Below are 12,682 nucleotides of genomic sequence, written 5' to 3'. Positions count from 1 at the left end.
TTAGGAAAATGCCATGATGGAAAACAGTTGCTAAAATATTGGGATAGGTATCATATGTTCAAAATCAAAATTTCAGCACCTTTATGCTAAACTCTTGCCTGATTGAAAAACACCAAACTTGAGTGAGTTGTTCCTATTCCCCAGGGTATTAGAAACCGCCACCACCTCCACCACCACCACTACCTCCTCCCCCTCCCCCACCCCATGGCATTGAAAGTGAAACCCTAGATGCTTCTTGCTGGCATTGCATATTCCTCTTCTCTCTCTGTGTATATGCTCCTGGAAAATGCACTGGTAGGGCGGTGCCCAGGGCTAGCTAGGATCTCCTCGGCCACACGTCATTTAGAGCTGCTTCCTTCTCTGGCCATGGAACAGAGGGTGGGGTGTGAATGCAACCACAGGGAGGCAGGAGGCGTCAGGCCCAGGGGCAGGAGCCCTCGCCACAACCTGTGTAATAAAACATCACTACACATCCTTAAAAGGAATTCCAAAAAAAATATGCTTCTCAGGTATGGTAGGTGCAAACAGTGTGACCCTGTGCTGAGTCACGTGGTCTCCTACAGAACCATGATCCTGACAGTCTCTGCTCTCCTGGATAAACTGTGATTGATCTCTATCGGGTGGTATGACAGACACTAACAGCAGGAAAAGCTCCTACAAACCAGGAGAATTTTAGAAGATGAATACAGACAGGAAGGGAAGACATTTGGATGAAAACACTTTAGAAAAGGCTTTATTAGCAATTACCAATAATCACATCTCTGAGAAACAAAGCTGCTCTGCTACCTGCAAGAATTTTCTTAATGATTTTTTTTTTTTTTTTTTTTTTTTGGACAGGCAGAGTTAGACAGCAAGAGAGAGAGAGAAAGAGAGAAAGGTCTTCCTTTTTTTCCGTTGGTTCACACCCCAATGGCTGCTGCAGCTGATCTGAAGCCAGGAGCCAGGTGCTTCCTCCTGGTCTCCCATGGGGTGCAGGGCCCAAGCACTTGGGCCATCCTCTACTGCACTCCCAGGCCACAGCAGAGAGCTGGCCTGGAAGAGGAGCAACCGGGATAGAATCCAGCGCCCCAGCTGGGGCTAGAACCCGGGGTGCTGGTGCCGCAGGCAGAGGATTAGCCTAGTGAGCCAGCCCGAATGATTAAAGATGACTTTTGGAAGAAAATGGTGAGGATTTATAGTTTCGTTTTAACATGGTCACAGGTGAGAATCAAAAGCAAATTTTACTCATAGATATCTCAAACAAAAGAAGCATTAAATAATCCTTCTATGGGGCCGGCACTGTGGCACACTAGGTTAATCCTCTGCCTGTGGCTCCAGCATCCCATATGGGCGCCAGTTCTAATCCCGGTTGCTCCTCTTCCAGGACAGCTCTCTGCTGTGGCCCGGGGAAGGCAGTGGAGGATGGCCCAAGTGCTTGGGTCCTGCACCCGCATGGGAGACCAGGAAGAAGCACCTGGGTCCTGGCTTCGGATCTGCACAGCTCTGGCCGTTGCAGCCATTTGGGAAATGAACCGATGGAAGGAAGACCTTTCTCTGTCTCTCTCACTGTCTATAACTCTACCTGTCAAATAAATAAATAAAATCTTTAAAAAAAAACAACAATAATCCTTCTAATGACTGAAAACACCTTCATTTCTATAGAGCCATTGTCTAGGTTAGCTTACTTAAAACTTTTTTTAAAAAGATTTATTTCTTGGGCTGGCCTTGTGGCTCAGCAGGTTAAGCCACCTTAATGCTGTTATCCTATATGGATGCCACTATCCACTCATGTGAGATAGCTGGATGAAGCTCCCGGCTCCTGGCTTTGGCCTGATCCAGACTTGGCTGTTGTGGGCATTTGGGGAGTGAAACAGCAGATGGAAGATCTCTGTCCCTCTGTCTCTTCCCCCTCTCGCTGTAACTCCGCCTTTGAAGTATTTTGAAATTAGTTCACATTATTTCAAGTATTTGAAAGGCAAAGTGACAAAGAGAGAGGGAAAGACAGAGAGATCTTCTGTCCACAGGTTCACTCCCCAAATGGCTGGAATCTAAGCCAGGAGCCAGGAACTCCATCTTGGTGTTCCATGTGGATGGCAGGGGCCCAAGCACATGGGCCATCTTCAGTTGCTATCCCAGGTGCTTTAGCAGAGAGCTGGATGGGAAGTGGAGCAACCAGGATTCAAATCAGTGCTCTGATGTGGGATTCTAGCTTTGCAGTAAAAGAATTGAGGGGAGGCTATGGCGCTATGGTGCAACAGGTTAAGCCGCCATCTGTAGCACCAGCATTCCATCTGGGCACTGGTTCAAGGCCTGGTTGCTCCACTTCTGATCCAGCTCCCTGCTAATGCTCCTTGGAAAGCAGTGAAAGATGGCTCAAGTGTTGGGGCCTCTGAACCCACGTGGGAGATCCAGAGAAAGTTCTTGGCTCCTGGCTTCCATGTGGCCCTGTCCTAGCTGTTATGGCCATTTGGGAGAGTGAACTAGTGAATAGAAGAGCTCTCTCTCTCTCTCTCTCTCTCTCTCTCTAAAATAAATAAACCCTAAAAAAAATTAGAGGGAATGTCCAGCTATGGCCTCTGTACTCTTAACATAGCCATATGCTCCCTTGTTGCTAAAGCAGGGTTTTCCAGGAGCAGAATTGTAGGTTAAATGTAAGGCAGAGAGGAAAATCATTGCTAGCTCTCACTGGCAGAATGTTTATAGTTTCCCGGCGATGGACCAGATGGGGGATTCAGGACAACCCACTGTGGTTTCAGCAACCACACCAGGAAAGTAATGTCCCTTCAGCTACTTGTTGACTGATAAGGAGAAAACAACACTCAGCCACTACAAGACACTGCCTTTGCTTTCTCTTCTTAAACATCATTCAAATTGCGAGTAGATCACAGATTCTCTCCTTTGAGCCAAGGTTCTTCACTTTCAAAATGAAAGGGGAAATTCTGTACTCCCCCCCCCCCCCAACCTCATGTGTTTACACTTGGTCATTGAAACAAAAACTCATCCTTTGAGTTAGACAGATTCTGTCCATGTTCTACAAATAACCAGCCTGAACCCAAAATATGGATCACCGAGTCTAAAATATTTTAGTACACACAGCTACCTGTGTCATAAGTTTCTACTAATTGCTTCAGAAAATATATTCCATTGTTCCACTTTATTTTTTGCTCTTTCCCTCAGTCCTTTTTTTTTCACTTGCAGGCTGATAACTCACAGAAAGTCCAAGGCTGAACTCTAAGTTAGATGAATAGCCTCATGCCAGGGGACCGAGACTGCCTTTCAGAGGACTGGACGACCGAGGCCCATGTGTCTGTGGCTCGCTCACCTGTAGATGGTGCTGTCTTCTTTGCTGGGGATGGATTTGAGGTCTGTGAGTTCCAGGAAGCGGTCGTGGAAATAGTGCAGGTGCAGGATGCACACCAGCAGGAAGGAGGTTGGGATGAAAATGCGGGTGAAGAGCTCAGCCACTGTGAACTGCTTTAAACCAAGGTCCTCAAGCCTACGGCAGACGACAAAACAAACTGCAGGAGCCTCTCTCGTGTGATGAAGACACAGCCCTTTCCTCTGTAGCTCCACCAGTCTTCTGCTCCCGTCGCTCTGCTCCCATCACTCGTACCATTTATAGAATCTGCCCCCACCCCCACCCTTCCATTCCAGGTTGGCATTTGCTTCCACCAATCTGCTTAACTTGTGTTTACCGTGGCCAGAAACACTCGTCTGGGCCACTCCTCTCTCTCCCTTGAATTCAACCTCTAGCCCTTCTTGAACATCTGGATCCTGATGCCACGCTGCTTGCTTGCCTGCCTTCTTCCTCCATCCGCTGCCGGCTCCTCCCTTTCCTCTGCACTGCTGGGGACTGAAATATCCCAGACCACTCTCAGTGATCTCACCTACTCCCTGTGGTTTCCGCACCATCCTGACCCCGGGGACCCAAATGTGTACGCGGAGCCCAGCCCCGTCCTGTGGACGCTCACACCCAACGCTCTACCGGAAACCTGCGGCTTCCCAAGTAACCCCGTGTTGAGAGTTTTCTGAACATGTTCTTGGTTTCCTTCGTCTTCTGATGAAAGCCATTCTCCTGCTCTGTGTGCCAACTCCTGTTGCTGTTTCTGTTCCTCCAAATATATGTTTTCTCAGTCAGTCAGGGGACCTTGCAAGACTTAAAAAGGCCCATCAGGAATAAAAGGTGCATCAGCCCCTCTCCACCTGCAAGTCATATGCAGCTGGGTGCCTGGCCAAACCTTCCCAGCATTCTCTCTCCTGCCTTCCCAGCTTCCCGGGTGACAGCTTTCTCTCTTTCACTTCTTCACATGTACCAGACCAAACTGTCCTGCCTCAGGGCCTTTGCATTTGCTGTTTTCTCTGCCTGGGATCCCCCGCCTCCCTTTTCTTAAGATAAGATCTTTATCTATCAGGTAGGGTTTGGACAATACCTCTTCCATGAAGCCTGCCCTGACCATTCCATTCATGAATAGATTTCTCCCATTACACACTCCCTGGTCTGTTGCCTGTTTCTCACGGTAACTGGGTTTTGACTTATGTCATGTACTATGCTAGAGTAAAAGCTCCACAGGGCTGAGGCAATCTTATTTCCTATCCAGGAAAAGCGTTCCATAAAACAGTTGTTGAATAAACCCTACAGAGGTATTTGTTGAGCTGTGGGTGATTCTTTCCTTTGCAATGTTCCTCCTAGGTCCTGGAGTTATGGTCAGCTCAAGGCCAATTATGACTAGATTTCCTCACTAATTGCATACGTTCACCGAAGCAAACCAGCACAGGAGCTGGCACTACCTGTTACAGGCACAGGAAACACCATCCCATCCTGTTGCCTCTGTTGGCAAGTACGGTGATGTTGTTCTCAATGGCACTCACGACTCCTTAGAGTCTTAGCACCCAGCAACATAAAGGAAGAAAGGCTGCTGCTTTATCAGAGGGCACTTCCAAAAGTTGGAGGAAAATGGAATGAAAAGATAAGTTCATTTTGGGGCAAAAAAATTGAGATCCACATAGAGGCAGGGTCTTCAAAAAGTTCATGAAAAATGTGTATTATGCAAAAACTATGCATGGATTTCAAACATTTTTGCAACAAATACGCTCCTCTTTTCATCCATTTTCCCTTGAGCTTTTAAAAGTAGCCTCCCAGGAGGCCATGCATCTACTTGTGAACTGGAGAACTGAGCTGTTGTTTGGAGTGCAGAAAGCATGACCAAGTACTCAACGTGTGAGTTGCACATGCAAATGTCCTTTATGAATATGGGGCTGAATATTCATTTTTCACTCACTATTCATTAAGTACCTACTGTGTTCCCGCTCAGGGCTAGGGAGTGGGAAATCAAAGATGAATATGTGATAAACTTTGTGTTCCAGGAATTTAAAAGGATTGCAAACATTCTGGTTCTCCAAAATCTTGTTTGACGATGTTTGGAGCCCTACGCATTCGGCTCTTCAGCCTCTTTGTCATTTCCATAACCCATCGAACACTCAGATTGCTTACTTTTCTTTTTTCAATCCAGTCATATTTTGCCACAGGCCTGGGAAGTTTTCAAACTGATATGTGTATATAAAGATGAGCACCAGCATAGTGTAAATAACCACCGACATCCAGAAATATTTCAGAATTTTCCTCCACCATTCATAGTGCACCTGCAAAGCAGATATTGAACAATCATTGAGAAAACAACATCAGCTATGGATAAACTCACATTCTCTTGTTTTCTTCAACCCAGACAAGGTGTGATCTATAGACCTGTTTGAAAGTTAAGTCTCTTCCATCTTTTCCATGTTCTGTTCCTAAGAGAGTTGGGTGGATCTGGATTAGATCCCAGCTACCTGGGCCTCTGGGCAAGTTGCTGAACTTCATGAAACTTTCCTTCTCTCTTCCATAACTTTGCAAAGTTGTTATGAGGATGGAATTTATAGATAATATAAACTGTAGAAAATATTTATGAGGTTTTCAAGAAGCTCATGTGCACTTATGAAAACACTATGCATGCATTTCAAGATTTTTGTGTGGAGATAAACTTATCTTCAAATTCCACTTTTTAATTAACTTTTGAAATCCCCTCCTATAACCCAGCAGGACCTGGTGTCTATGAGGTACCCAAGTGATGGTATGGTAGCTGTTGCCCTCATTGAGAGTTTTCTAGCCAAGAGAAAACTACATCTGTTTTGAAATTCAAAAAGGTAGCGTAGGAATAAAAACGTGAAATCATCACAGAGAGATCTCTTTTTATCATATGCTTGTGGATATTCATCAGAGCATATCTGTCTTGAATTTTAAAATGTGTTTGGAAATTCATTGATTTCCGCTGGATCATTTTTCTCCACATAGAACGTTATCTTGTTTATTGTAGTTGTGTTGTTTGTTTCTGAACATTCTATATTTATCGTGCTGCTCTCACTGGGTCCCCTTCTACCATCAGTTAAAACAGGGTTTGTGGAGAGGGTAATCCATTACAATATGATCTTTAATAAATTTGAATGCATGAATGACATCTCAAGGCAGCTGATACATTGTACACACGTTGGTACACACAGTCATGAATACATACACACAGCGTATATATGTAGAGTTCTCTGATCCCAAGGCCTAGAATACAAGGGGAATCCTTCACTATTTTAGATTATTTGGCCAGTGCTCTTAAATTAATATTAAAAATGCAATTATTCAGATATCTTTTTCTTAAATCAATAACTTATGAACAGGTCATGAATGATTTTCTGAATTTTTAAGAACTAGAATTTGAAAGTAACGAGAACGTTGAAGAGAATTTTGTCCCACTTTTGCATTGTATCTGTCACTTTCTCTGATAGGTTCATGAGATTCAAGTAATTATTATCTCTGCAAGGGTGGCTCACAAGTACTGCCAGGACGGATGGGAGAGGTGACAGTCGCCTACCTGGTACAAGGCTACACAGAAGAGGAACAGCACCATGTAGATGATTTTGTACATCACGATCTTGCCCTCAAAGCTGACGAAGAAGAACATGCCCCCGCACACATAGATCCAGTACTTGATGAACATGGCCACCACCAGGTTGCCCAGCACCTTCATGATGTCCTGGTCGTCTTCCTCCTCCACCTCCTCCTCCTCCACCTCCTTCTTTCTCTCTGGCTTCTCCTCCTTTGGTGTCTCTTCCTCCTCCTTCCCTTGAGGCTCCCCTTCCACTGGTATGTCTTGAAGGTCCTCGTCTTCAAAACAGAAAGCTGTGTCGTTACCCGGCCAGAACCACACTCCAACCACGCGTGATGCATGTGGGACACGGAAATAGGGACTTTATGAATTATTATTTGATTTGAATGATTTCATCCTGTTCTAATAAACAAGGACATATTCATAACTAATGCACAGTCAATTTTTATAATCTTCCTGAAAATATAGCTTAAAGGAAAATAAATTTGGTGCTATGTTTATGCTAATCTCTTTGTAACATCTTCTTTCCTTCTAATATATAATGATAGCTGTAGGTATGGTTGGATCTAGAAAAATGAATAGGCACCAATACAAAAATCGCAACGAATATGTCACTTTCATGACTCTTGAGAATCCAAGTAGTTCTTCATTGAATGGGGTTAATGCTAACAATCTTAACCAGGAAGTATGTCACAGTAAGGTCAAATATAATTTAATCGAAAAAATAACTGTAATTTAACCACATGTAAAGGAATTATTTGCACTGGAATTAAAAATCTATTTCATCTTGCTTTAAAATATGCTAATATATAAGGCCTGTCTCTGTGTTACCAAGGCTACCTAAAATTTGAATAATTTTTTTCAAACAATCAATGGATTCACAGAGTGAGGGGGGGGGAAATGAAGTGAAGGGGTCAGAGCAATTGTTGAACTTGAATGAATCATTCTTCCCCAAAGTCAACTGGTTAATTTAATCATTCTTTTTTCAATACAGGCATCAAATTTACACAGGATAGACTTAAACTTTATAGTCAGGCTATTGTTCTTGAAAAATAACTCAATGGCTAAATCTATATAAGAAACTACACACAAACACACACACACATACATTAGTGGGTCTGTGTTGGTTTTCTCATGGTTACTATATTAATCTCTCAGAAGCTTTTAAAGATTTACTTACTTTGAAAGGCAGCATGACAGAGAGAGGGAGGGAAAGAGATAGAGATAGAGATAGAGATAGAGATAGAGATAGAGATAGAGATAGAGCCAGAGCTAGAGATGGTGACAGAGAGATCTTCCACCCACTGGGTCACTCTCCAAATGGCTGTAATGGCCAGTGTTGAGCCAGGCTGGAGCCAGGAACGCATAACTCCATCTGAGTCTCCCATCTTGGTGTCAGGGGCCCAAGAACTGGGGTCATCATCTACTGCTTTTCCCAGGCCCATTTACGCGGAGCTGGATTGGAAGCAGAGCAGTCAGGTCTCGAAAGGGCACTCAAAAGGAAAGTCAGCATCACAAGCAGTGGCTGAAGCTGCTAGGCCACAACTCAGGCCCTTGGATTAATCTTAAGGCTATCATCCCAAGGGCTGGTGTAGTGGCCTAGCGGGTAAAGCTGCTGCCTGCTGTGCTGGCATCCCATATGGGTGCCGGTTCAAGACCCAGCTGCTCCACTTCCAATACAGCTCTCTGTGATGGCCTAGGGAAGCAGCAGGAGATGGCCCAAGTCCTTGGGCCCCTGTACTCATGTGGGAGACCCTGAAGAATCTCCCAGCTCCTGGCTTCGGATCGGTGCAGCTCTGGCTGTTGTGGCTATCTGGGGAGTGAATCAGTGAATGGCAATCCTCTCTCTCTCTTTCTGCCTCTCCTCTCTCTGTGTAACTGTGACTTTCAGGTAAAATAAACAAATCTTTTTAAGCTATAAAAATGTATAGCTGTTTTTTTTTAAGCTATATAAAAATGTATAGCTGTTTTACAGAGACAATGCTACCTATCTTCACTAATAGTCTCATGATCAATTCTACAAACACTACACTTTTATTTATTGGCATATCCATGTGGTTAGTTAGGGAGCAAGTTGTTCTCATTTTACCTCTACAGTAAGTCTACAACAATAGAGATGATACTGTGAAGGTACATCAAAAAGTTCATGAGAATTATGTAAAATTTATGCATTTATTTCCAAAATTTTGGCACTAAAATAAACAACTTTTGGTTCCATTTTCCCATGAACTTTTTGAAGCACCCTTCTGAAAACAACCTCCTCTTCCTTTTTTGTTTTTCTTGACTTGGTGGTGCATTCTTTTTTAGAAAAGTAGACCGTTTGAATTTTTAAAAGAACTGAGTTAGTTTCTTGATTCCAATGCTCACTAAAAGTGTGAGTTGAAAAAGAACTCAGTGGCTAAATCTATATAAGAAACTACACACACATACACACACAACACAAACACACACTAGTGGGTCTGTGTTGGTTTTCTCATGGCTAATACATTAATCTCTTAGAAATGAATGTTGTCACTCATCACCCCGAGCTCACGTGCAGGTGCCACTCGGGTCTCGCCCTAAGCTTCCTGATGTTTCCGGGGGCTCTTTCTCTATAACTGCACTGAGCTCCAAATCGCCAGTCACCCGCTGTTCACACGAATTTACCTTTCTCCTCATTTTCCTCACTTCCAATTTTGACTTCAGCTAAAAGGGCTTCCTTTTCTCGAAGGGCCTTCTGCTCTGTGAGGTGTTGCCTTAGCAGGAGCCAGAAAGTGATGGTGAAGAGAATCTGAAATCAGAGAGTCAGCACCACGGAATGAAGCACTTCAACCAACAGAACGCTTTCTTCAGGTTCCGGGGAGCGAACGTCACTGCTCCTATATCCCCTCTCTGGAGGGTGTCAGGAGCCAGCCGGCCCTGAGGAGACCCGGGAGATGGTGCTGGCCGGCCACTGGGCTCCCTCAAGGGGTCTGTCCTTGACCCACTGCCCCCCGAGTGTGACGTCACTACAATCATAAAAGCAAGATGTCCTTGTCCGGTTCCCGTCTGCTTCTGCTGCGCTCCTTATTTTGACCACTTCCGCAGGTGAGGAAACGGAAATGTCATCCCAGCAAACAGAACTCCTTACTCCCATTAATCTATCAAAGCCGAGGGAAGGATAGTTCTATGTGCTCATACTTTATACTAACATTTCCTTGAGGGCTACAAGAACAAAAAGAGCTTTTGGTTTCTTTTCATCTCAGAGAGCTCCATTTTTCAGGGAATACAGTACCTGGCACATGGTAGGTTTTTGTTTCTGTTTTTTTTTTTTGTAATAGCTTTTTGATATATAATTCACACAACACTACACTTCATAATTTAAAGTGTCTAATTCAATGTTTATAGTATGTTCACAGATTTGTACAAATTCACTGCAAATCAATTTTAAACTATTTTCATCACCCCAAAAAGATGACCCAAAGAAGCACCTCCTGTTCTTTCCATCCCAGTCCTAGCCCACCATGAATTCACTTTTTGTTCCTATAGATTGGCTTAATTTCATGCAGATAAAATCATGCATTCATTGGTAAGTGGCTTATTTGTAAAAGTTATGCTCCTCTTTTATGCTTCTTCAGAACATAGTATTTTTCAGGTTCATCTATGTTTTAGCAACTAAGGTACTTCATTTCTTTTCATTATTAAATAATATGCCATCAAATGGACATGCAATACATTTTTAATCCATTCATTAGTTGATTGCCTATGATGGGAAATGATGCTATAAGGCTTCCTAGGCAAGCATTTGCGTGAATGTATGTTTTCAGTTCTCCTGGAATTAGAAACTTAGGACCAGAATTGCTGGTCTTAGGGTAGTTCTTTATTTAGCATTCTGAGGAATTGACAACATTTGAGGAATTGTTAAAAAAACTGTTTTGCAAAGTTGTTGCACCATTGTACATTCCCACCGGCAGTGAGTGACAGTTCCAGCTCCTCCACTTTCTCAGTGGCATCTGCTGTCCTCTGCCTCTTTGGATGACAGCCATCCTAGAGCATGTGAAGTGATGATTCATTGTGGTTCCTAGCAGGCTTTTGATAAATATTTGCCAAAGAAATGAAGAAGATAAATAGGCAAATGAATAAGTTCATTTTCATTTTGAGTAATTGCCCATTTCACTACCCATAAATGTCCATTTATCATTTACTTTCAACATAACTCCACGCCAAGAAGTTCTGGTAAACACGCTGAAGACCTAATGAAATCCAGAACCAGAGTGAGTACGTGCCCTTTTGAAAGACTGGTGTTAAAATGCTGGAGGTTATTGTGAATTGACTGCAAATTAGGAAAGAAATGTGTTTCTACTGCATATTCAGAGAGGTTAGGAGGATGTGGGGGCCGATGGACTGCCTTCCTAGGACACACTGAATCACAAGCCAGCTTTTGAAAACTGTTCATGGAGCCAAGAAGGAGGCTCTCTAGGACTCAACAATGCTGCCCCCTGGGGACACGCGAACCTGCGAGGACCCAGGGAAGATTGTCACACAGCCTCATTCAGCGCTCTGTAAAAGAGGGAGTTAATTACAGGATTTCACAAATATCCTTGTGATAAGACTTTTGTGAGCCTCAAGTTTGATTGTTCCTGTCTATGGCAAACTTTGCCCTTTCCTTTTTTTTGCTCCTTGTTTTGTTCTGGGGTGCAATAAAATACAAGTGTAGCATCCCAGAATGACTTTTTAAAAACGTGGGTAACAGTTTATTTCCCAAATAATGTTTCCCTGCCAATCATATATTAATTTTAGATTAGACAAGGGTCTTGGCACACATTTCTAGAACTCTCGCTGGTACTCTGAGTCAGCTTGAAATAGATTTTACACAGTCCAATGAAGAAGCTTTTGAATGGCCTTTAGCTTCTGAATTTCTCTGATAGAAAAGACAACAGTTGTGTGTGAGTGTGTGCTTGTGTGCCTGTGTTTAGGGGGAAAGAAGGAGAGAGAGTCAATGAAAGAATGTCACCCAAAGGTGATTTGGGAGTATGATAAGGATTTTCAGTCAGGGGTGTGATTAAGGAGTGAAAGCAGGGCTGGGAGAATGGGATGAAGGAAGTAATAGAATTTCCTTGGTCTATGAATACAGGGAATTCATTTGAAATGAATGGAATGGTCTGATCTCTAAGTGCCATGGGCATTCACCTGTTAGTGTTTTTTTTTCCTTCAGCCCAAGAGTCCTTCATCAAAAAACCTCTTACAAAAATGTGTCCTTAGTGTAGTTTACACATTGCCTCATTTTTCTCTTGATTATCGTGGCTGTGGGGAGGGGAGGTGATGACCTTTAAAGAGGGGGTCTACTCCCAGGACAGGTGAATGTAAATGGATGCCATTTCAGGGCTGCTACCTTTCTACTTTGTTTAGAGGACAAATTCTCAAGACTCATTCATTGTACATAGGATTGCTTTTAGTGTCTGAAAACAAAGGTGTCAGTAGCCAGGGGATGTGTGTTTAACCACTTTGTTAACAGGGCAGGTTAAGTGGGGATACCAAAGTTTCTCAAATAAAAACCAGTAATGTGTGCCATGAAAATGAATGAGCAATGAAACAATGATGCACTTTGTCACCACCTAAGATGGCATATCATATAATTGAGAGGGAAAAAAGCAAGTATCATACTTAATTTTTGCTATTAAGAATGTTTTCTGGGATAGAATTGGAGAGAAAAGTCATTAAAATCAATGATTATTCATAACAGCAATGTACTATGCATTTTTTTAGAAATTCACAATCTATCAAAGAAAATCTTCCAATATCTTGACATCGTCTATGTTGTATTCCTATGTCCA

General features: G+C 43.1%; 1 protein-coding gene across 3 annotated transcripts in view; it reads right to left on the bottom strand.

Annotated features, from left to right (window-relative positions):
• Window positions 1–12,682, bottom strand: part of PIEZO2 (piezo type mechanosensitive ion channel component 2) — a 460,107-nt gene that overhangs the window by 97,305 nt on the left and 350,120 nt on the right. For all 3 annotated transcript variants that reach the window (XM_062201352.1, XM_062201350.1, XM_062201351.1), the window contains 4 exons: window positions 9,537–9,660; window positions 6,876–7,168; window positions 5,471–5,619; window positions 3,302–3,475 (listed from right to left, as the gene is read on the bottom strand). In XM_062201352.1, the coding sequence (XP_062057336.1) occupies window positions 3,302–3,475; window positions 5,471–5,619; window positions 6,876–7,168; window positions 9,537–9,660 (740 nt within the window). The remainder of the gene's footprint in view (window positions 1–3,301; window positions 3,476–5,470; window positions 5,620–6,875; window positions 7,169–9,536; window positions 9,661–12,682) is intronic.

Source organism: Lepus europaeus, chromosome 9, assembly GCF_033115175.1.
Source record: "Lepus europaeus isolate LE1 chromosome 9, mLepTim1.pri, whole genome shotgun sequence".
Classification (NCBI taxonomy): domain Eukaryota; kingdom Metazoa; phylum Chordata; class Mammalia; order Lagomorpha; family Leporidae; genus Lepus; species Lepus europaeus.
Note: the sequence above shows the minus strand (reverse complement) of the source record. Positions and strands in the feature narration are given on the sequence as shown.